This window comes from Sebastes fasciatus, chromosome 21 (assembly GCF_043250625.1).
Source record: "Sebastes fasciatus isolate fSebFas1 chromosome 21, fSebFas1.pri, whole genome shotgun sequence".
In the NCBI taxonomy this organism is placed as follows: domain Eukaryota; kingdom Metazoa; phylum Chordata; class Actinopteri; order Perciformes; family Sebastidae; genus Sebastes; species Sebastes fasciatus.
Window position 1 is genome coordinate 1,963,515 of NC_133815.1, and position 25,011 is coordinate 1,988,525.

At 38.3% G+C, this 25,011-nt stretch overlaps 2 protein-coding genes and 1 long non-coding RNA gene across 4 annotated transcripts; 2 read left to right on the forward strand and 1 right to left on the reverse strand.

Annotated features, from left to right (window-relative positions):
- The first annotated feature begins 1,010 nt into the window (after nucleotides 1-1,010).
- hhla2b.2 (HERV-H LTR-associating 2b, tandem duplicate 2) lies at nucleotides 1,011-10,478 on the forward strand. The gene is made up of 7 exons (XM_074621710.1): nucleotides 1,011-1,232; nucleotides 4,146-4,460; nucleotides 6,480-6,740; nucleotides 6,824-7,120; nucleotides 8,565-8,686; nucleotides 8,775-8,816; nucleotides 9,805-10,478. The coding sequence occupies exons 1-6, from the start codon at nucleotides 1,166-1,168 to the stop codon at nucleotides 8,790-8,792; spliced, it is 1,080 nt and encodes a 359-aa protein (XP_074477811.1). The 5' UTR covers nucleotides 1,011-1,165; the 3' UTR covers nucleotides 8,793-8,816; nucleotides 9,805-10,478.
- On the reverse strand, nucleotides 4,306-18,393 carry LOC141759557 (uncharacterized). 2 transcript variants are annotated; one of them, XR_012592144.1, is made up of 5 exons: nucleotides 18,266-18,393; nucleotides 12,290-12,357; nucleotides 8,392-8,425; nucleotides 7,237-7,311; nucleotides 4,306-4,447 (listed from the first exon to the last, which is right to left on the reverse strand). It is a non-coding gene; the product is annotated as an uncharacterized LOC141759557 (long non-coding RNA). The 2 variants fall into 2 exon arrangements; XR_012592143.1 differs by lacking the exon at nucleotides 8,392-8,425.
- On the forward strand, nucleotides 15,293-20,093 carry LOC141759555 (CD276 antigen-like). The gene is made up of 4 exons (XM_074621711.1): nucleotides 15,293-15,863; nucleotides 18,227-18,541; nucleotides 19,379-19,639; nucleotides 19,726-20,093. Exons 1-4 carry the CDS (start codon nucleotides 15,797-15,799, stop codon nucleotides 20,076-20,078), a joined length of 996 nt encoding a protein of 331 aa, XP_074477812.1. The 5' UTR covers nucleotides 15,293-15,796; the 3' UTR covers nucleotides 20,079-20,093.
- Nucleotides 20,094-25,011: the final 4,918 nt, after the last annotated feature.

Sequence of the window (25,011 nt, forward strand, 5' to 3'; positions counted from 1 at the left end):
AGCATCCCCTGCTTTATGGTCTATCTGACTCTAAATGGGACCATCATTTACTAAATGAACATCATGCTGTATCAAAGAAGACTTGAAACTAGAGATTGAGATCCTAAACTCATGTTTACAATGTTTACTGAGGGAATAAATCAAGTGAGAAGTAGGCTCATTTTCTCATAGACTTCTATTAAATCAGGCTTCTTTTAGCAACCAGAGGAGTCGCCCCCTGCTGGCTGTTAGAAAGAATGCAGGTTTAAGACACTTCAGCATTGGATTCACTTCTGCCTCATGCCCTGCTGTTAGTGACTAGTTGTTGTTGTTTTTTTTTTATTTAGATTGTATAGATCCAGTAATAGAGATAAAATGCTGCCAGCGATTTGGTTGGAGCATTTGGCCAGGTGTTACACACTGCACCTTTAAATCCCAAATCCCAACCCAGTTCCCTTACAAACGAGATAATGGTAGATCTGCTCTTTGTGCTCACTGAAACTCTAGTCTTTAGAGTTGTTGCTCTCTACAGAGCTTCATGCAGGAAACATGTTCTCCAGTATTATCAAGTCATCAGTTAATAATGCAAAAAAAATTCCACCTAATCGAATCCATCTGTGGGAGGAGGTTACATGGAAGTGACTCAAGATTAAGAAATGATTAAGCATGTCCATAGTTAATGGTGATTAATCACACATTTTTATCTGTCATAATGAACCTTGAAGGGAGACTTGTCAAATATTTAATCCTCTTATCAACATGGGAGTGGACAAATATGCTGCTTTATCCAAATGTATGTATATATTTATTAATTAAGTAATTAATAACACAAAACAACGACAGATATTGTCCAGAAACCCTCACAACATTATGCTCAAATCATAACATGGCAAACAATAATTAAGTTTTGCAAACTCCTCAGTTTGCTTACTTCCAAACTTTTTTTTCCTTCAGCAGCCCTGCCCTTGAAATGAGTAATATTTTACTGTTCATTGTGTAACCAGCTTGGACTTTACCCTGCTGATACACACACGCACACACATTACTGATTACTCCCAGGCAGGCTAAAGTTAGGCGTGCCGTCAGAGTCATCTGTTTAGTCATATGTTCAGGCCAAACCCGTTAGTCGACTTTGGTGCGACTGTTGTGGATTTATATTCTTGTCATTTCAGTATTTACTGGGAGGATGGCGGTGGGAAAGTGTGTCGTGTTTTTTGCAGTCTTGACCTTTCTGCGGACTTTGAACAAAGCAGGTGAGAAAGGGTGTTCACAGCCCATGTGATCTTATTTCAGTCTAAACTTATATCACACATGTTGTTTAAACTTGATACTTTAACTTGCGACATTCGATGTTTTCGTCAGCGTTAATCAGATATGAAACTGTAGCTGCCACATGACTGAAACTATGCACATAGCTATACACCACGAGAGATAAGTGAGAACATATGTCTAATATGAGTGAATTAACCCTTTAACTGAAGTACAGCAGGCAAATCCTTTGCTTTAGGTTACAAAACAAAGTGTCTAAAAGGACTGAAAACTGTGATTGTTTATTACCAGTGTCATACTTCGAACTTTAACCTAGTGGCAAAGTCCAGAGAGACCGTGTTGATCCCTTTCATATGATTATTTAAAAAAAAGCACTTTACTGAAAAATGTAGAGAAATGAAACAATAAAATAAATCTGTTGTGAAGTAGAAAGAAGATTAAGAGCGTCGTGTTTTAAGTCTTGAATGTTGTAGAACCTGCCAGATCACATTCCTACCTTTACACACCTGGTGAATGCTTTCGTTTATGTTTCCTTGTTACTGAAAGATAAAATATTTTACTTCTCACTAACAACCTACCTAATGCCTAACAGACACTAGGAGACTTTGGCCCTGTTCACACCTGGTATTAACATGCGTCCTCAGTGATCGGATCACAAGTGGACAGCTCTAAGTACAGGTGTGAACGCACTCAAGACGCATTCAGGACTCATTGAGATCTGATCTTTCAGACCACATTCAGAAGTGGTCTGGACCACATATGACCACATTCTTTTAGCAGTGTGTACATGAATGCGTCATGGCCACATTAAGGACCGGCACTCATCTGATGTCCAGCTGGGATCACCGGCGCATTGATTCCAGCTGGACATCAGATGAGACAGACACAGGCGCTTGTCAGCATGGGAACGGCCTCTGTGCTCTGCTGGATCCTGTCGGTACAACTGTATTTTATTAAAATATATCTTGTTTATAGGCCACATATCTACAGACTGGGAACAGGAAGTGAATTATTATTATACTGTCGGAGATGTGTCGCTGTTTTTGTTCCGCTGCTTTGCCCGGAGCCGACACCGGACCGCCCGCCTGTTCTCTGTCCTCCCGGCTCTCTGGAGCGCTGCACCCCTACAGGCTGTTGTCTGGCAAAAGCAGCGGTGCCAGCGGCGCGGAGTTCCCCGGGGACCGCCAGTACAATAACCTTTTATTTTTATGTTAATATAATGTACCAGAATTAATAAATATGTAGGATATTACTACTGACATTCCTATAATATTCCGTCACGTCTGCTGTAGTAGCCGCGTGTTAACTACGTGTTTATTTACATATGGAGCGGGGAAGTGAGATCGGATCACAAGCGGTCACTGAAGACGCATTCTAATACCAGGTGTGATCAGACGCACTTAGAGCTGTCCACTTGTGATCCGATCACTGAGGACGCATGTTAATACCAGGTCTGAACAGGGCCTTTGAAAAGACTTTTAAAAGACTGAAGACCTCTCACATCTAAAGACAACGTGTCTTAACTCTCAGAGTTTTTAGTCAGACATTAGTCAGGCAGATATTGTGCACAGGGGATTTTGCAGGGTCACTATTCACAAGATGCCAATTAGATTCTTTTAGATTATGTCACATCCTGCTCTTGCTTGGAATTAAGAAAGACTGCTGAGAAAGAAGTGGGCAGAAATTGCTGCAGCCCTTGAAATCCCCAGAGAGTTTGCTATTGCTAGCTAGCACCCACTGTCCCGATGGGGCTACTTGCAAGCCAAAGTTAGATACTGGAATGTTTTCTATTAGCCTACGAGCTAAATGTATGTTTCAGCTGGAGATTGCTGGCTTCAATCATATAAATCAACACACACACACACGTGTACATATGAGAGAAAGAAAGAGAGCGTACTGAAAGAGTACTGAAGCCACAACTCCTCCACGTTTACTTTCTACCCCGTTTTCTGCTTCCTGTTTGCTGCTGCAGAGAGCGCTCCTATTGGACAACGTTTGCGTCATTGAACTTACGATAATATTTAACTTGTCTGATTTTATCGGAACTTCAAGACGCCTGAAAAGTCGTTTGGTGTGAGGTCGGCATTAGCTGCGTCCTTCTCATCCTTCAAGAAGGTTTTGATTTTTGACTTTTAAAGGTGTTGTTTTCAACGCTTTCTCTGCTTTTAAAGTTTCATGGATCAAATGGCAGCAGAGAGACACAGTTAGAAACCAGCTGGTGAATATAGCGGAGCATTTAGCAGCTAAAGAGACAGATGTTTCTCTCAGAAGGTGGTGGAGACCAAACCAGAGATAAAAAGGCGAGTGAATATTGGACTTAAACTTAATCATGTGGACAATAATGCCGGGTTACGATGGTCACTGTGTCCGATTAGACAATTATAGAGTCAAAGAGTTTTGCTGTGACTCGGCCGAGAGACATGACAATCAATCATTGCTAGTTTGTGAAAGACAGCTAGCAATGATTAAGTGGGGATCTGTCAGGGTTTATTTCACAACAATGACCTGCTAGCTGTACATTATCCTGCTTCTTACACGGCTACTTACTTAGGAAATCAATAATTTGATAAAATACGGTCCGCCAGAGTCCAACATCAGAGCTGCACCCATAGCAACATAGCTATAAAGAACTAACAGACCGTAGAACGCTGTGATTGACCAATCAGAATCGAGTATTCAACAAAGCCGTGTAACAACATAATATATTTCTCTCTTGTTATGCAGACGACACACAGCTATACATACCAACCAATGACTCCTCCATCTCTACTCTCCTTGTCTTGTCGAATCATGTCTCATGTTTGTCAACAAACAAACAAAAATCAGTAATTACTGTGATTATGATTTATATGGTAAAAAAGTTAATCTTCTTCCTCTTCACCTGATGTTTTTTGCAGATGCTGTGGATTGTGTTTTCATGGAGAGCTGCATCTTACCGTGTAGTTTTCAGCGTGGCGATGAAGTGGTCATCCACTGGATTAAGCTGAAATCCATAGACGAACCGGCCCACTCCTACTACCACAACCAAGACCAGTTGAGCCGCCAGGACGAGAACTTCAAAGGCAGGACGGCGCTGTTCAAAGACCAGATCTCCAAAGGAAACGCATCGCTCCGGCTGACAAAGGTGGGGGTTCAGGACCAGGGCAGATACAAGTGCTACACCAGCACCATCATCGGCAACTATGAGTCATTCATCAACCTAAACGTGGACGGTATGAGAAACACACAGTAAATACAGGAAAATATCAATAAATCATTCAGCTAAAATGTCCAGTTATCACTCCAGAACTTCACAGAACTGAGAGAATCAAAAGTCAGATTGCATGAACATGTGGTAGCTTATATGACATTATTTAGACAGTAGTTTATAACCTACATGGTACACAGCTAGTGCTTCACTGAACTTGAGTTTCACAAAACCTACTGAGCCGAGAACACATTTTTTAAAGCAGCAGGTACAGCATGTTTGTAATTTGGACTTGTGAACATGTTGTACAGAGTAAATGCAGGATATGTGTTGTCGAATTGTACACTTTGTTTTCTGGTGTCGCAGTGTGTTGAGCTCTCTCAGCTACAAACATCCGACTGATAACGTTTCACTCCCTGGAAGACGAGCCTGATATTCATTCAAGGCCGTGAGAATAAGGTCACCCAGGAGATAAACACACCGGCACAGTCAACCTGATCTCCCAGTTTTCTGCTGCCGGCAACAACAAAAAAATAAACACAATAGAAGCTAGTGTTGTCTGTGGTGAAGAAGTTTGAAGAAAGAAACGTCTTAAAGAGAACGTTATGATTCTCTTACAAATGTAACTGTAAGTGTCTGTCAATTGGTAGTTTCCCCCCATTCGTCTTTCACACTTTTTCTAAATTCATGCATGTGCAAATGAACTTTAATAAACATTTTTGTTTATATTTTCTAGAAGTCTTTATATCCCTGTTGCTAAAACAAATCAGACCTTTATGAACAAAAAAAGAAAACATAAATTGTTTGGAAGAATGGAGGTAATGAGCACGAGCAGCGATAGCCACCATGGAAAAAACACACAGGTTTATTTTCTTTCATTACTTTATATAAAGCATAGAAACTAATCTTTGTACCCAATATAAAGTAATAAAAAAAAAAAAATGAGGTGTGTGTTATCTGTATTGATTCGTCAGCCTGGGAGGCTGAAGTGCAGATGCTGGATAATTACTGCACTGCATTCGGTTAAATAATTAGGCTGTTTTTTGGCTCAATATAGCTATTATAAATATATATATATATATTAGGGCTGTCAAAGTTAACGCGATTACCCAAATTCATTTTAATGCCACTAATTTCTTTAACGCATTAACACAACTTGTTTGTACTGGGCTCAGTTTTAAAGCTAGAGTTAAAATACTGGTATCATATGACACGAGAAAACCTAAAGAATCCATCGGTACCAACCATGTCATACTAGCTTGTAGTGAAGGAGGTTAAATAACGCTCCAAACTTGAGCTACATTTTGGCGAGGAAAAACTGTCATGGTCATTTTCAAAGGGGTCCCTTGACCTCTGATCTCCAGATGTGTGAATGTAAATGGGTTCTATGGGTACCCACGAGTCTCCCCTTTACAGACATGCCCACTATATGACAGCTGTTGTTGCCTGTTGGGCTGCAGTTTGCCATGTTATGATTGGAGCATATAGTTTTATGCTAAATGCAGTACCTGTGAGGGTTTCTGGATCAATATCTGTCATTGATTTGTGTTATTAATTGATTTACAATAATAAATATATACATACATTTGCATAAAGCAGCATATTTGTCCACTCCCATGTTGATAAGAGAATTAAATACTTGAGAAATCTCCCTTTAAGGTTCATTTTAATAATGCAATTAATCGCATATTAATTATGGACAATCATGCGATCTATCGCGATTAAATATATGATATCGATCGACAGCCCTAATTTATATATAAGATACAACCAATGCGAAAGTCTGCGAATATACAGAGATGGCTATTTAGCAGCAGCACACAGAGTACAGCGGTGTACAAGATTTCCACAGACAGTAATAAAACGTAAAGCACAATGGTATACAGTATCCACATTCTTTAGGCACTGGCTCCAAGGCTGCTGGAGGCATAATAAGTGCAAAGAAGGGAAGGAATTATTATACGTTAGGGTACAACACAGCAACGAGCATCAAAGATAACCAGGTCTCACATCAACACATTATTTTTCTTTCTTTTCTTTGCAGCTCCGGTCCGTGAAGTCGACATTCAGCAGGTAGAAAACAGGATGACCTGCAGCTCAGAGGGGATCTACCCGGAGCCTGAGCTCACCTGGTCCACCAACCCTCCATCCACCGTGACCCCCCAGAACAAAACCACAGTCCAGCAGAATGAACAGCAGCTCTACAACATCAGTAGTTCTCTGATAGTTTCAGCTTCTGATCTGGACTACAGCTGCACCGTCAGCACTCGCTCAAACAAGAAGAGAACCACTTTGTTTAAACCCGGTAAGTGTTTCTAAGACCGATTGAATCTGGTCCCAGAATCTGATGAGAAATATTTGATCACTTCTTCTTTTGTATCATTTCAGCTTCTATCAATGTTTCACAGACTGAAACAACGATCCCCTGCACGTCCTCAAACACTCCACTGACAAGCCTCATCTGGAGGTTCAACCACAGTCACATCATCCTGAAACAGACCGGAGCCGACGTCCCCTACACAGTCTCAGAGGAGTGGACTCAGCAGGTGAAGAGTGTGTCTGAGTCAGGAAGCCTCACGCTGCAGGGCTTAACATCAAATCAAGAGGGGATATACAGCTGTGAGCTCAGTGATGCTGAGGAGACGTATATAACCAACACTACTCTGAGGATAGAGAAACATCAAGGTGACGTAGCAGGAGGTGGGAACTTTAAAGAACTATTATCTGTAATATCAGTGTGTGTGAATACTTGGAGCGTGTATGAAACCAGACAGTTTGGAAACAGTTTCTCAGTTACTCACTGAGCTGCTGAGGAGCGTCATGAAATCATGAAATCATGAATCCCAGACAGGGTTCACTTCACACTCCTGCAAAACCTGCAAAATACAAACATGAGAAAGTATTAAAATAACACCCAACAGTGGCTAAATCGTTTAAAACGCCAACATGTTTCGACCACTGTAGGTCTTCGTCAGGGCTAAGAAACTTTTTGGGGGCTTAAACCAACTTTTCTTGGTTGTTAAAGCAGCAGTAGGCAGATTGGAGCAAATATAATTAAAAAAAGTTATTTTCATAAAACGGTTGCTATATCATGACAGTAGGACATGAAACAGGAAACATGAAAAAAAATCATGTTCTCTGTGTCCTCCGGTGCTCCTAACGGCATCTGCAAGATTTCACAGACCGGAGGGAAATAAGCAGTCAGAGCTGACCTGAGGTCTGCTGTCCATCTGCCGTCTACGAGAGCCGGCTGTCAATCACTCTGAACTCCGACCAAACGGTCAAACTAGGCAGCGCTGATCAAATATGAATCAATATTCTGTTACGTTAATGCCTATTTCTCTCCTCAGATGTTCTCAGAATCATCTTGTAGTGCACGGTTTAGCTGTAAAATGAGAACCTTTGTGACGCCACTGCCATTGTGAAATCTGGTGAGGGAACATCACATGACCGGAGCACAGCCAATAGGAACGCTCTCTCTCAATGAAATGACCTGTGATTGGTCAAAGTCTCCCGTCACGGGCTAGATGTTCTAAAGCCTGAAAACAGAGCCATGAGGAGGAGCAGAAGTCTAGTTATCTCTCAGAACACTTGAATTACAATATGCTGAAAGGTCATTATGGGATTTTTGCCCAATGATGCCAAAAATATACTGCCTTTAAGCCCTGAAGAAGACCTACAGTGGTCGAATCATATTGGCTTTTAAATGATTTAGCCACGACAATAAAGGCTTTCTTAATATATTTCCTTCCACGTTGCCGCTTGTTTTAATATTTTGGAGTGCCTGGATTGTCTTCCTGTCTCTCTATAATCATATAATATTATAAAAATCACTTGCTGTTAATAAATAATGTGCTTGTATAAATGCAGTCGAAGAACCAAATAATCAAATGAATTGCATTTTTTTTGTTACACTCTGGTTGAGTGCATTATCTTTTATCTTCTGTTTGACTTACTGTAGGCGGCGCTCCTTTTACTTTGGAAAGGTTTCTGTAAAATAGAATCAATGTTATATTATATTAATTTATTTTTGTGACACATTACAGCTTCACGCTTCAGTAGTTGTCATTGCACTTGTGGAAGTTTGTTTGGTAGAAAGATGAATTAACTGAATCTTTTTGTGTTTCAGGCTCTTCTAATGCTGCAAACACTGCAGGCATTGCAGCTGGAGTGGTTTCCATTGGGGTTGTGGTTGCAATCCTGGCGGTACTCACCAAATATAAAAGAGTCATTTGTAAAAAGTGTAAAAAGGTAAATAATAATAATAATTCTGCCTCCACTTATTCTTTTATTGTGTGTGTGTGTTGTTTGTACTCATGATAATGTCTTTTGGACTCAGGAAAACAACGTGTTGTGACCTTGACGCTGGAAACCCATTAAGGTAAATATACTGTACTAACAACAGCACTGCTGCACTAAAGGAGAATACTGTTGTCATTTACTTACAGCCAAGTCTACTTTACAACATTTGCACCGATCATTCTGCAGTGCACCGCATGCTGTAATCCATTTAATTAATTGATAATCAATTAAACCTTTCTCCTCAGTTAAAATTTAGCTTGAAGTTAGGGATGCACGGATTGCATAATTATGCACTGATACCGATGTTTTTTTTGTTGTTTATTTTGTTGTTATTTATTCCCCCTTTGGTGGCAGTGAAACAAAGACATCTTTATTATAAAGAAAACACCTGGACTGTCTTCACTCTTTAAGTAATTCAGCCCTTCATTCATATCTTGAATGAGCACAAATCAAAATTGTACAAATTTATGAAACAAGCTTTTAAAGAACCTGAGCCTGTATAAACTACCTACTCAATGAGAGGAATTTATTACCTACTCCAACAAAAACAAGAATCATAAATTAAATGTAATTAAATCAGCAGCTAACAACACTTCAACAACAGCGCCATCTAGCAGCTGTAGTCAAAAAAGCACCAGAGATTTGTCTCTTTGCCGTGGCGTCCGCAGGCAGGGTGTCAACAGCAGCCTACTTTATGGGTGAGAATTACAAATCTGCAATTAGCAAAAAGATCTTTAAGCCAAAAAGTTTTGTCAGGCCGATTGCACCCAAAGAGCAGCTGAGTTGACACTTTATTTCTAGCGCTGTCTGCTGTAACCCTCCAACATCGCATCTCCAGTTGCCCCATAGCTCAACACCGTGTCCCAGCCTCCATTCAGTAGCCTCGGTTCAGGTGTCAGGCAGCAAAGCACAACGTAATGCACGATTATTTTTTTTTTTTTTATTAAAGTGACTCGATAAAATGAGCAGAAAACGAATGTTTGCTGCAGAAGTTGTTTATAATGAAGAAGATGAAATGAGAGATTTGACGCTTTTCAGGACTGAATTCTGTTCAATTTTGTTTGCAGGCAAAATCATGAAGAAAAATAAAAAGATAAATACTTGAAAAGACAAAATGCACTACAACCAGCAGCTCTGGTGAAGCCAAAGAAACACAGCGTTTCTCTGAAGACTGTACTACATGAAGGAAGTTAACAGAGCTGGAGACAAATCCACCGGAGACTGAAGGATTAAATGACCTGATGGAGCAACAAACTTTGTTTCCTCCAGTATCTCAGGTCTTGTTGTGTGTCCTTCACTGGAAACTTGAGGTAGCAAAGCCCAAAACAGACCAATGTTTGTGGCTGAAATAATCAGAAGTTTCAGTGGGAACACGAGAGAAAAAGACCTTCAGCTCCGGAGAAGTTTGGCAAACATCTTTATCCAGACTGATTAACGAAGGACACTTTGACCTTAAGACTCTGCACTATGTTGTTTCTATGCTACGGTACGTTTCTTTAATCTATTTATTTTGTATGAGACTCTGGCTTATGAAGCAGAGCATGCTGTTCCTCCTCTACCTCACGTCCTCGGGCTCCACACTCGGACAAATCGGTAAAGAACAGTTTAAACTTCGTTAACGAAAACTATGACAAAATATGTTCGTCAACGACGAGACTAGGGATGCACCGATACCGATACTGATACCAGTATCGGGTCCGATACTGTGCTCATGTACTCGCAAAACGGCTCCAACACAACGGCACCGATACCACTTTACGGTGGGATCCCGACCCCGCTCTGCCGGGATCCCACCTCAGCCGGCGCGCACCGGCCCTCACTTTCCCCAGCCCGCCGTGTGTCGCTCACACCCTCCAGCTGGCTGTTAACGAGGGTCTTTTGGCACAGAGAAGTACTCGTATCGGTACTCGGTATCGGCGAGTACCCAAATATAGGTACTTGTACTTGGTCTGAAAAAAAGTGGTATCGGTGCATCCCTAGACGAGACGATGACGAGACGATGACGAGATGACAACGAGACGATGGCGAGACGGCACCGACGTCATTAAACAATTAACGGTGATGATATAAAGCATGCAATATCGCTTAGGGCTGCACGATTATGGACAAAATGATAATCACGATTATTTATTGATTTTAGCGACAAATCAATTTTTTTTGCACTTTCACGTTTAAATAAACAGAGCGCTGCTTTCACTTCCATGTTGTATAAATTAAGGCTGCACAATGTTCGAAAAAACTGACACTGCAATATTTTTTTTTCTGCGATATATATTGCAAAAAATGCAGGAATATTCAGGAATATCCATTAAAGTTAAATGCATCCATCTGGTATATTAGAGCAAAATTAAGGGGCTAGATCTATGAAGAACTTCGTGCTCTTGTAAACAATTTAAGGCTGTAAGGCTCATGGAAATGTGCCAGACGAGGGCCAGCCAGCACCGGGGAGAGGATCCACCGTCTCCGGCCCACCGAGTTGAATCCCTCCGGACTGCAGCCACAGCGGGTGCACGCACAGCGGCATGACGGCTCTCCAAAAGTGAAGCCAAAACATCTCGATCGCCGGCTGGTGACTGTGGCACTTGATTTGATATGCAGCAGAGTTTTCTATGACCAAAGCACGCATTTTAAACGTCAATATCGCAGGCGATCGTGTTTATTTAATCATGATCGCGATTAATATTTGATTAATTGTGCAGCTCTAATATCGCTGACGAATAACGACGAGACCACAATGTAGTTTAAAAACATAAACATTTTACCAAAATCTCTTTATTTTTGTCCCCTTCTTTGACACCTTCTCTTCCCCTCTCTCTGTCTCAAAAACACACACACACACACAACGCACTGTGGTGGCAGCGCTCAGTCCGTCTCTGTCCTCCTTGTCTTTAACCTATGAAGGATAAAAATGACTAAAATGTGACTAAAACTAATAAGTATTTTCGTCTTAAGACATTGGTAAAGAAGAAGTAAAAAATAAAACCACATACGGAAAAAGTGACTCGCAGAGAGAAAAGGAAGTATTCTAATTATAAGCAAGTAAACTCATACATGCTAAATATGTGGACTTTTCACAGATAAATCATCAGTGCCATGTGAACATCTCATAAAAAAGATGAATTATATTACATGCTACAGTGAAAATCAAAAGAATTATACCTTTAAATCTGAGAAAATAAATAAAAACTACTTCGTTGTTCGTCATGTCTAAAACGCGCCTCAGTTTCTGCACTCGTGTTAAATATTTTGTATAACAACAAAAACTAATTGGTATAGTAATTTAAGATCATAAGAGCATTTTTTTCCACTATCATCACTAAATCATTGCTTGTTTGAACATGATTCGATGCATTGTGTGTCTCTCTTATAACAGCAGGCCTGTGGGCGTCTACGTAGCTCCATGTACTGACTGTATTATTTGTATTACATTCATTCAGCTGCCTTATGTTTGATATCACTTGTCTTCATGTATTGTATGAAAATAAACAAGTAGGTGCTTGACTACCTGCAAATACAGTGAAGTATGAGTAGCAGACATGTTGTTTTACTGACCTCTTCTGGATGAAAGTTTCCTCATCTGCTGCAACGTCCAGCGGTGATTTCAGAGTGAACGTCAGCCACTGGAGGTCAAACAAAACAAACAGTATTCATTTTATCCAAAAGGTGTGGGAGAAGGTTTTTTATTTGTCTTTACTAGGGTTGCAAGGTAAAACTGTTCATAGGAATTAACAGGAAATAATGGGATTAAAGTGGAAATGTCATATGTAGATAGAAACTAACCTTTTATTAGATCATAAGACATAATCCATACATACAGTGTGAAATAGGCCATGTGGTATGGAGGACAAAACCAGCTAAATTAAAAAATAAAAAGAAATAAAATAGAAATGTATAATCAAAAGAATACTGAAATAAATAGGTTTGGGGAAATAAATAAAGGGTGAAATGCAGTGGGGAAAATCGGGCATTAATAAATAAATAAATACATACATTTAAAAATAAATATAAAATTAATAACAAATTAAATGAATAAGAAATAAATAAATAGTTAAAAACTAAATGCAAAACTAAATAAATACATTTAAAAACCAATCAAAATAAATACATAAGTAAATACATGAATATATAAAAGGGAAAATTAAACAGAAGAGTAAATAAATAAGGGAATTAATAAAAGATAAATAAAAAAGCAAATCAAAACAGAAATATCAATTTATGTCAATTAATTACTGGCTTCATTTGTTTTAAATATTATTTTTGCTACATTTAATGGCATTTTTATTCATAATTTTATTTATCGAGTCATTTATTTTGTTTATTGTATATTTTATTATATTTATATTATATACTTACATTAAGATAATTATTTTTTGAATTACAAGTTCTCTCAAATGTTATGTTTAAATATGCAAATTATGCATTATCTAATGGTAACTTTTGGTGGATTTAGGAGAAATCTACAGACGCAAATAGAGTATAAAGGAGTAAAATAAACACCTAAATGTGTATTCTGGATGTTTTCTTTCCACGAGTCCAAAAGAAGCCCAAACTCTTAAAACTGAGCAGTGCATAAAAAATATGTTTTTTCCTGAAGTGTCTCACTTTTTATGGGCATTTCCATCCAAATAAGTTCACTATTAAAAGCTATAATTTTTATATTGAAATTGTGTTAAATTCCCAGAGTTTAAATTAACTTTGCAACTTAAATACACCTCTTTCACTTGTCGTCATGGAGATGACATCAGTGACATCATGTTTTCTGTGATACCTTAACACAACACAAATGCATACCTGAGGCCTTTACTACGAAGCAGGATTTGTGGTTAGCGAGGTAACTTCAGGGTTTTCCGTCCTACGAAGGTGGATCAGGTTATGTTCCAGATAAGAGATCAACTCGTATAAAAGCACCTCCTACTGACCAATCAGAGCTCGATGCGGTGATTTTATGATAATATTACACAAATATGAAGAAGTTACAGTCATAATCCAGACTAAAAAAAAACACAGTTAAAACTGACAAATTCAGGAAGGACAGCTGACTTTATGCTGGGGGGGTTTACCGCTTTGAATTATATTTTTATATTTATTTATTTTTACTTCCTCTTGAATCTGTTTTACACTGCCTGAGGGGGGGGGCGGACGCAGCTGGAAGAAGGTTGAAATAGTCATACACGCCAACTCTTGATCAAAGGGTATAAATGGTAAATGGACTTGCATTTATATAGCGCTTTTCTAGTCTTCCGACCCCTCAAAGCGCTCTACACTACATGTCAGTATTCACCCATTCACACACTGATATCAGAGGCTACTAAGGTGCCAACTTTGCCCATCAGGATCTAATCTAAATACTCATTCACACACCGATGGCTATGCCTTAGGGAGCAATTTGGGGTTAAGTGTCTTGCTCAAGGACACATTGACATGTGACCTGGAGCCGCCCTCAAAGAAGTGTAATCCATTCATCTATTACACTCCTAAAAGCTGTTTATATCTAGACGTCTGTATCTGACTTTTGAGTATTCCGTTAAATTACTAAGTCTGTTAATTTATGCATTCATACATCTGGAGTTTTTTCTTTTACCAGCTGTCCTTCCTGTATTTGGCAGCTTCAACTGAGTTAATTTTAGTCTGGATTATGTGTTTAACTTCTTCATATTTGTCTAATATAGTTTCTTCCTTTGTAAAACGTGCTGCTCTGCCTGTCTGTCTGCAAGTCTGCGGACTTGTCCATATCTGTGACTGAGAAACCCTGGGTTGATTTACCGAGTTGATAACCAGCTTCGTAGGACCGCTAAGCGTGATCTCGTTTGTTAGGGTTAGTGAAGCCAGATAAGGAGAAGATACCCTGGGTATGTTGAACTCGCTTCGTAGTACAGGCCTCTGCACTTAATGGTATTTTTAGCCACATTACTGTAGCAGCACGGCTCTAGGGATGGAAATGTTTCAGTCCAGACTGAAATATTACAACAACTATTGGATGGATTGCCAAGAAGTATTGTAGGAGGTCACTTTCACTTTTCAGATCTAGATAAGATTGTATTCACTTCCAGACTCGCCTTTTGCAACACACTTTGATCCGTCAACAGCAGGCAAAACGTTTAGAACTTTTAACCTTTTCTAAGAGAAACCCTCACATCACATCACACTAGTCCTGGCTGCTGGTTACCAGAGAGTTTTAGGATTTATTTTAAGATTATACTGCTTGTGTTTAAAGCCTCCTGCCTTATCTGTGATCAACTAACTCTCTATGAGCCTGAGATCCTCTGACAGGGCCCAGATACCGCTTTAAACATCTTGACTAATCATTAAAGGCGGCCGCGCGCCTCAGCTGTGGAAAAATCTCTAACGTCTTTAAAAATCTCTTCTTGAAACTCAATTTTATCTCATGGCTTCTTTTTTTTAACTGATTGTATAATTGTTTTCATGATTTTATAATTTTTTGTATTTTATTTACTTGTAACTTTATTTTTGAGAGGTGAGATACACATTTTAAATAAACGTTATGTAAGGGATAATGTACAGCGAGCCGGTCATTGTTGTGAAAGAAAGCCCAACAGGGTGATGCCGCACCCCGACGCGAAGCAGAGGGGTCTCTCATCGCCCTGAAGGGGATTCTTTCACAACAATGACCGGCTAGCTGTACATTATCCTGCTTATTACACGGCTACTTACTTAAATAATCAATAATTTGACACAAAATGGTCTACCAGAGTCCAACATCAGAGCTGCGCCCATAGCAACGGTCTGTTATACATAGCAACGGTCTGCTATAAAGAAATAACAGAACGCTGTGATTAACCAATCAGAATCAAGTATTCAACAATGCGGTGTAATAAGATAATTTAAGGATTAAGGATTATAAAAAATGTGCTGAATGAAAGATGCCCACACCCGAGAGTCAACGCACTCAAGCCTTTCCCTTCTGTTCAGTGAGCATACTTGAGATGTCACATCAGATAACTGGTCATACCAGTCAGGTGGCCTTGGCATCGTGACCACGGTGAAATTCCTATTCTGTGCAGTGTATTAAACAGTGTCGACGGAGGTTTAAAAGGAAGGATGACTGGGCTCAAGCGTGTCGTGTTCGTTGTGGTCCTGACCTTCCTGCAGAGCCTTGCAAGAGGAGGTGAGTGAGGCGTTCAAAGCCCGTCTGACCAGGCTAAACAGAAATAACAGACATGTCATGTTTACCGTCATTCAGATAGTTTTGGTGTAATGTGCCAACTTGTTTCATGAAATACAACCAGCTGTTTATGACTTTTCCGTGTACGGGGGTGGAGGAAGAAATCAAATCAAACATGTCAAAATATTGACAAATAACACAGAAACTATATGCATATGGCTACATATCAGAGGAAAAGACATATGTGTCTAATTAACTGTGTTTTATAGCTGCATTAGAAATATTCTGAATGTCTTGTGCATCATTTAAAGACACATTTATCTCAAATTAAGTCTTTGGACACTTTAGGATCCCCACTAGGGTCTAAAGTAAAGTTGATTTTAATAAAGTTTGGCTGCACAACATTAGTCTGAGTTACTGAGACTAATCTTTAACTTACAAATACAACAAGCTCATACGGAAATCTTTTGCATTAGGCTTAATAAAAAAACAATATCTGTATTATTTACAAAAATATACGAACGACTTTCTTTTAATTTAGGTCAAAGGTCAAGTGGCAAAGATCCAAATAAAGTCTTGGATTAGGAAACCATTTTCATTGACAATCAAATATAAAGAACGAATTACAGGTGACACCTGAACTATAGTAAAATAAATCAGCTGTAGAGTAGGAAAGGACTGAGAGGATTATCTTGTCACTTTTAACTGGAATGCAGGAGAACCTGTTGAGACACATACCGTAGTGAAACCAGAGCCACACAAGAGTATGAATCAGAAGTTAATCAGAGCCGGTTGGACAACCTGCAGCTGACAAAGGGTTCATTGTTTAAATTCCTGATGATGATGACATTTCCTCAGAAGAACCCAACCCGTCACTCTCATCCTCATTTCAATCATATTTCAGTGCATTCCTTTCTCACTTGTTTTTAATTTCTCTCCGAAAAAGAAAAATAATAAAGTAACTTGCAATATTATTTACTTACTCATGCAAGAGAGTGAATGTACATAAGTACATGTGGGAGCATGATACGTGTCCACTGTATGTATTGTGTGTATCTGTGTGTTTTACATGAAAACAGTGGGACTGTCAACTGAATAAAATATTTAATAGCAAATTAATCAAATGTTTTATCTGTTCAAAATGAACCTTAAAGGGAGATTTGTTAAGTATTTAATCCTCTTATCAACATGGGAATGGACAAATATGCTGCTTTATGTAAATGTATGTATATATATATTATTGTAAATCAATTAACAACACAAAACAATGACAGATATTGATCCAGAAACCCTCACAGGTACTGCATTTAGCATAAAACAATATGCTCCAATCATAACATGGCAAACTGCAGTCCAACAGGCAACAACAGCTGTCAGTGTGTCAGTGTGCTGATTTGACTATGACTTGACCCCAAACTGCATGTGATTATCATAAAGTGGGCATGTCTGTAAAGGGGAGACTCGTGTGGGTTTTTCCTCACCAATATGTAGTCCTTCTCGACAAGCTAGTATGACATGGCTGGTACCGATGGATTCTTTAGTTTTTTTTAGTTTCATATGATCCCAGTATCTTCACTCTGGATTTAAAACTGAGCTACAACCTCTAAAAGATTGATTGCATTAATGCATTAAAGAAATTGCATGAAATTAGTGGCATTAAAATGAATTTGCATTAATGTGTTATCGCGTTAACTTTGACAGCCCTAGTAAACAGCGTAACATGCGCAGGCTTTAAAAACTACTTTATATGTGAGTGTGTTTATCAGAACTACTGTAGCAGTAGTGGGCAGGATTGTTTTTTGCAGTGGTGGAAGAATATTCATAACAATGTTTTCATTAGTGTATAATCACCTGAAACTAAGAATGGTTGTGTTTTCGTTAGCTTCATACCTACGTAGGGAGCAGGTCCTCTTCAGGGTGTTCTGGCCCGCGCTCTCTCACACAGTAGTAAACATTTTGGCTGCTCCAAACGCCATGAAAAACACTCCGCTTCTATGATCCATTTGTTTTTAGAAATTCTGAATTTAATATTTTCAAAAACAGAATAGGGGCAACAGTATGGAAACAGAAATGTTTTTCCATACTTATCCAGACCTTTAATTATTAAAATCAAGTTCCATACTGCACAGGAATCCTGAACATATGCAACGTGACGAGCCATTGTAAACTGACTTCAACAGACATGCTCTTACTGAGGATTCTTGGTTGTGTTACTTTTATGTTGTTTGTTTTCATTGATGTTCTTTGTTTGTTGCGCAGCACAAAGTAACGTTGTTTGCTCATTAAATACATTTTTGTTGTTATGTATTGTTAATACAGGGACTAACATTACACAACTGGATGTCTCTTTACCTGATGTGTTGCAGATGCTGTGGACTGTGTTTTCAACGAGAGCTGCATCTTACCGTGCAGTTTTCAGGCTGGCAATGAAGTGGTCATCCACTGGATTCAGGTGACAACCGGAAACATTCCGGCCCACTCCTACTACGACGACAAAGACCAGTTGAGCCGCCAGGACGAGAACTTCAAAGGCAGGACGTCACTGTTCAAAGACCAGATCTCCAAAGGAAACGCCTCGCTCCGGCTGACAAGGGTGGAGGTTCAGGACCAGGGCAGATACAAGTGCTACACCGGCACCGCCATCGACCACATTGACTCATTCATCAACCTAAACGTAGACGGTATGAGAAACAAACAGTAAATACAGGAAACACTAACAAGTATCAATAAATCATTCAGTTAAAATGTCCTGATATCACTCCAGACCTTTGCAGAATTGAGAAATATGACATGAGCTTTTCTAACTGCATGTTTTGTGAATCAAAAGTCAGATTGCATGAACGTGTGGTATAGGGATGTCAATAATTAACCGTTTAACCGTTAACCGACATTAAACATTTTAACCCATTTATGTTATCGGTTAAAACAGTTAAAATAAATATTAATAATTAATTAAAAAGCTGAGAAAAACTCAGAGGAGCAGCTCGTCTCTTTAAGGAGATAAGCTGTTCCATCTTAAGAGGCAGAGCTGGAGTTGCATGATACAGGAAGTTGGCTCCCGTCTATGGCTCGCTTGAGCGGAGCGAGTTGTAGCCTCGTATCATTTATTCACCAACAAATAAACTGTACATACACTGTCTGCTACACCTACGATCACAGCTATAACGCCACCGATAAACCAACACTCCCCGCCGCCACACACGGTCTGTCGGACACTCGCAAAAGTTACGCCGCAATGACAGAGCGGCGGCAAGCACAAAGCTACCAGCAGAGCTACGGCTGCTTACGTAGCACAAAAACACACTCTGTTTGTGGGACAATAGCTGTGCTACACCAGCACCGAGACTGGTACCACATCATTTATCAACCTAAAAGTGGACGGTATGAGAAAGAGACACTCAAGCTTAGTGAGCAGAAAATGTAAATTTCACCACAGCTGACTGCTATCTCACACATTTCCACTTCGAAAGCCATTTCATAAAAAAAAAATAATCCTTTTTTCTTTCTTTTCTTTGCAGCTCCGGTCCGTAAAGTCGACATTCAGCAGGTAGAAAACAGGATGACCTGCAGCTCAGAGGGGATCTACCCTGAGCCAAAGCTCACCTGGTCCACCAACCCTCCATCCACCGTGACCCCCCAGAACAAAACCACAGTCCAGCAGAATGAACAGCAGCTCTACAACATCAGTAGTTCTCTGATAGTTTCAGCTTCTGATCTGGACTACAGCTGCACCGTCAGCACTCGCTCAAACAAGAAGAGAACCACTTTGTTTAAACCCGGTAAGTGTTTCTAAGAAGACCGATTGAATCTGGTTCCAGAATCTGATAAGAAATATTTGATCACTTCTTCTTTTGTATCATTTCAGCTTCTATCAATGTTTCACAGACTGAAACAACGATCCCCTGCACGTCCTCAAACACTCCACTGACAAGCCTCATCTGGAGGTTCAACCACAGTCACATCATCCTGAAACAGACCGGAGCCAACGTCTCCTACACAGTCTCAGAGGAGTGGACTCAGCAGGTGAAGAGTGTGTCTGAGTCAGGAAGCCTCACGCTGCAGGGCTTAACATCAAATCAAGAGGGGATATACAGCTGTGAGCTCAGTGATGCTGAGGAGACGTACATAACCAACACTATTCTGAGGATAGAGAAACATCAAGGTGACGTAGCAGAAGGTGAGAACTTTCAAGAACTATTATCTGTAATATCTATGTAGTAATTTTTCAATAAGCAAATGAAGACAGTTTTCTTGAGTTCCTTGTCTGTTTATTTCGAGAGATGAGGCACCCAGTCTGCAGAGCGTGAAAAAACCTGACCTTTCCTCCTGCGCTTTTATACACTTTCGGTACGGTCTTTTTCACTCCTTAACCTTGAACCATCAGAGACCCATGCAGGTGTCTACACATAAAAAACAGGGGAGACAGAGGTCCATTGTACAGGACACAGAACATGTTCTCACATTTGCCTTCACAGTGGTAAATAAAATATATATTATAACAGTAAAAAGGCTGATTATACACTACATCTGTAAGTGGGAATACTTGGGAGTGTATTAAACCAGACAGTTTGGAAACTATATTTTTGGTACAGTTTGTACTAAACTGTGACTTCCTGTGCTCAGACAGTTCCAGTATTGTTATTCACTTTGATGACATACATCATGAAACCATAAACAATCAATAGCAGAGAAGGTTCATACTCCCAGAAGACTCAAAGAGCTGCATGGATTTCTTTGGTGGACTGCACTTTTTACAATGAATAACAACGAGAGGGTTGCTAGAGCATCACCAGTTATTGTTCAGGCACTGCAAGGTGGTCTCATGGATGTATAAAGAGAACGGGATACAGCGTTGGAGGCGGGCCCCAGTCATTCCTATGAGAGTTGCTCATTGGCGCATGAAGCCTAAATGGCTCGACTTCCGTCTGGAAAAGTACCCGGATCTTGGCGTAACTTGGGCAACTGGGACATGCGCAGTAGCGTCCACTCGGTCACATGACTCGGTCACGGGGTCCCGTTCGTATTCTTGTAATATTATGACTTTATTCTTGTAATATTACGACTTGTTTCTTGTAATGTTATGACTTTGTTCTTGTAATATTACGACTTTTTTCTCGTAAAGTTGACTTTATTCTTGTATTATTACGCCTTTTTTCTCGTAATATTACAACTTTATTCTTGTAATATTATGACTTTATTCTTGTAATATTAAGACTTTTTTCTCGTAAAGTTGACTTTATTCTTGTATTATTACACTTTTTTTCTCGTAATATTACAACTTTATTCTTGTAATATTATGACTTTATTCTTGTAATATTACGCCTTTTTTCTCGTAATATTACAACTTTATTCTTGTAATATTATGACTTTATTCTTGTAATATTATGACATTATTCTTGTAATATTACGACTTTATTCTTGTAATATTACAACTTTATTCTTGTAATATTACATTATTCTTGTAATATTACGTCTTTATTCTTGTAATATTACGACATTATTCTTGTAATATTACGTCTTTATTCTTGTAATATTATGACATTATTCTTGTAATATTACGACTTTATTCTTGTAATATTACAACTTTATTCTTGTAATATTACGTCTTTATTCTTGTAATATTATGACATTATTCTTGTAATATTACGACATTATTCTTGTAATATTACGTCTTTATTCTTGTAATATTACGACATTATTCTTGTAATATTACGTCTTTATTCTTGTAATATTACGTCTTTATTCTTGTAATATTACGACATTATTCTTGTAATATTATGACATTATTCTTGTAATATTACGACATTATTCTTGTAATATTACGTCTTTATTCTTGTAATATTACGTCTTTATTCTTGTAATATTACGACATTATTCTTGTAATATTACGTCTTTATTCTTGTAATATTATGACATTATTCTTGTAATATTACGCCTTTTTTCTCGTAATATTACAACTTTTTTCTCGTAATATTACGACTTTATTCTTGTAATATTACAACTTTTTTCTCGTAATATTATGACTTTATTCTTGTAATATTACGCCTTTTTTCTCGTAATATTACAACTTTTTTCTCGTAATATTATGACTTTATTCTTGTAATATTACGACTTTATTCTCGTAACATTACGACTTTATTCTTGTAATATTACGCCTTTTTTCTCGTAATATTACAACTTTTTTCTCGTAATATTATGACTTTATTCTTGTAATATTCTGACTTTATTCTTGTAATATTAGGACTTGTTTCTTGTAATATTCTGACTTTATTGTGTAAATCTCAGATGTTTTTTCCCTCAATGTGGCCCTAATACTCCGTAGTACATTGTCTCTTTGTCCCTCACTGCATTAGACTTATATACTATATAGACTATAAACTGTGTTACCTTCATCACAATGATCACATGTTTTGCGGCTCCAAACAGATTGTTTTTCTTGCCTAAAATGTCTCTTTAGAGAGTAAAGGTCATAGACAGCAAGGTCAAGGTCAAGGTCAAGGTCACCGCTCCCGCGCTCCTGCTGCTACCTGGCTACCGTTAATACCGTCACTACTCATAAACACTAACAGTTACTAACACAGTGCCACCGAAATACAGTGTAAACATTGTCCTAGCCCAGATAATCATAATAACATCACCAGCTCACCTGCAACACTAAAATATCTCTTTAGTTTGACAATCCAGCCAGCTAGCTCCGCCTCCATTGTATTCTCATTAACTCTCTTAATCACGCGAGACTTCCCTGTTACCCATACTAATGTATGAAGTCTCGCGGGACTTCCATGTGACTCATACTAGTGTATGAAGTCTCGCGTGAATAACTCTCTTAATCACGCGAGACTTCCCTATTACTCATACTAGGTCAGTGGTCAGCAACCTTTACTCTCTAAAGAGACATTTTAGGCAATAGAAGAAAAAAAAAATCAGTCTGAAGCGGCAAAACATGTGATCATTGTGATGAAGATAACACAGTTTATAGTCTAAGTATATAGTATATAAGTCTAATGCAGTGAGGGCCAAAGAGACAATGTACTATGACTATTAGGGCCACATTGAGTGGAAAAAACATCTGAGATTTACAGAATAGATTCATAATATTACGAGAATAAAGTCGTAATTTAACGAGAAAAAAAGTCGTAATATTACGAGAATAAAGTCGTAATTTAACGAGAAAAAAAGTTGTAATATTACGAGAATAAAGTCAAAACTTTACGAGAAAAAAGTCATAACTTAACGGGAAAAAAAGTCATAATATTACGAGAATAAAGTCATAACTTTACGAGAAAAAAAAACGTAATATTACGAGGATAAAGTCATAACTTTAGGAGAAAAAAAGCTTAATATTACGAGAATAAAGTCATAATTTTACAAGAAAAAAAGAAAATAACACGTGAAATTACTACTTTATAATATTATGACTTTATTCTCATGATATCACGACTATTTTTTCTCGTAAACGTCTGACTTTATTCTCGAAATCTCAGATTTTAATTTTTTTTCGGCAATGTGGCCCTAATACTCCGTCGTACCATAGACCTACAACAATGATCAATAAAAATAAAAAGTAAACACCCTGACCCCTGTACCAGTGTATGGAGTCTCGCGTGAATAACTCTCTTAATCACGCGAGACTTCCCCTGTAACTCACACTGACACTGACACCTGCTGGTGATGCACTGGCACTGCAGGCTACAGCCTGACAACAACACTGGCAATAAATAACCTAAATTCTAACTATAATAAACACTTTATTTTCATAAACACATAGGAAACATAACAAAACTCTCTTTACTTGAATTACAACCTATAAATTATTCTGTTTCACCCTTTAATGTCCTCACAAAGAAAAAAAAACCAATGAAAAATCTTTTATCTTTTACATCCTTGGGGCAATTATAACAACAATCAATGTTTTGTTGAACAGATCCCACAGTTTATTTTTAACATAGGCCTCTACCAAACGGTTGAGATGATGCTTGCTGATTGATTAATTGATTGATTGATTGATATATCAACATATGTCAATTTGTTACCATGGAATTAGTAGTATTACCAGTACTGGTATTATTTCCACGTATTTATTCTACCATATGTACAGTAAGCTACTTAGAAAACAGAATCAGAAATGGTGAAAAATCATACTGATGTAATTTTTTTAATCAAATATACAATGAAATAACATTAAATATATGATATTGACTAATGGTATTTACAGCAGTGAATGTTGATTGTATATTATATATATATATTTATATATTTAATTTATGATATATAAATATATATATAAATGTATATATATATGCTTGACGGTTGATGATGATGACATTGCACTTGTGGAAGTTTGGTTTGCAGAAAGTTCAATTAACAGACTCTTTTTCTGTTTCAGACAGTTCAGTTGATGTTGCAGCAATTGTTGGCGGGGTGATTGGAGCCATTGTGGTTGCAGTAATCTTAGGCCTGGCATACTTAAGATATGAAGGGATAAGTATGTGTCAGAGAGCAATAGTAAGCCCACTGGCCGGGCAACCACCCAACAATGGAAACAATAAGTAAGTAGTAAGTAAGAGTAAGTATAACCTCTGTATTGAATACAATAGTAGTTGTGCATTGTAATGAACTGTAATGTGCGAGCAATGACTACGTTAAAGCAGAATACTGTTGTCATTTAATTACTATGTCTAGTTTAATTTCCCCAAAATCATTTTGTAGGACCTGACATGCTGTAATTCATTTATTTAATCAATAATTTTGACACATGTATGGCTGTATTGCTGATGATTTGTGATGTTGTATTTATTGTCTTGATCAATGAGAGAAAGACAAATTTCTTTAATGAGAGTTGTATTCTATTCTATATTAATCAATAAATCCTTAAACTTCAGTTAAAATCTTCCTTAAAATCAATATATCAAGACAATTAAATGAGATTCATTTGAGTTTGATGTGTTTCAACACTGAATTTCATTAAATTTTTCATTTTAGCAGACAACCAGAAGAGGTTCCATTAGTTCAAAGAGGACGAGAACAAGGAGGAGGCAAGGAGGAGGACAAGGAGGAGATCAAGGAGGAGGACAAGGAGGAGGACAAGGAGGAGATCAAGGAGGAGGACAAGGAGGAGGACAAGGAGGAGGACAAGGAGGAGGACAAGGAG

Coding starts and splice junctions, on each gene's coding strand:
- hhla2b.2 (XM_074621710.1), top strand. CDS start 1,166: ATGGCGGTGGGAAAGTGTGTCGTGTTTTTTGCAGTCTTGACCTTTCTG. Junction 6,741..6,823: donor AACCACTTTGTTTAAACCCG/GTAAGTGTTTCT, acceptor GTATCATTTCAG/CTTCTATCAATGTTTCACAG. Junction 7,121..8,564: donor GAGGATAGAGAAACATCAAG/GTGACGTAGCAG, acceptor TTTGTGTTTCAG/GCTCTTCTAATGCTGCAAAC.
- LOC141759555 (XM_074621711.1), top strand. CDS start 15,797: ATGACTGGGCTCAAGCGTGTCGTGTTCGTTGTGGTCCTGACCTTCCTG. Junction 18,542..19,378: donor CATCAACCTAAACGTAGACG/GTATGAGAAACA, acceptor TTTTCTTTGCAG/CTCCGGTCCGTAAAGTCGAC. Junction 19,640..19,725: donor AACCACTTTGTTTAAACCCG/GTAAGTGTTTCT, acceptor GTATCATTTCAG/CTTCTATCAATGTTTCACAG.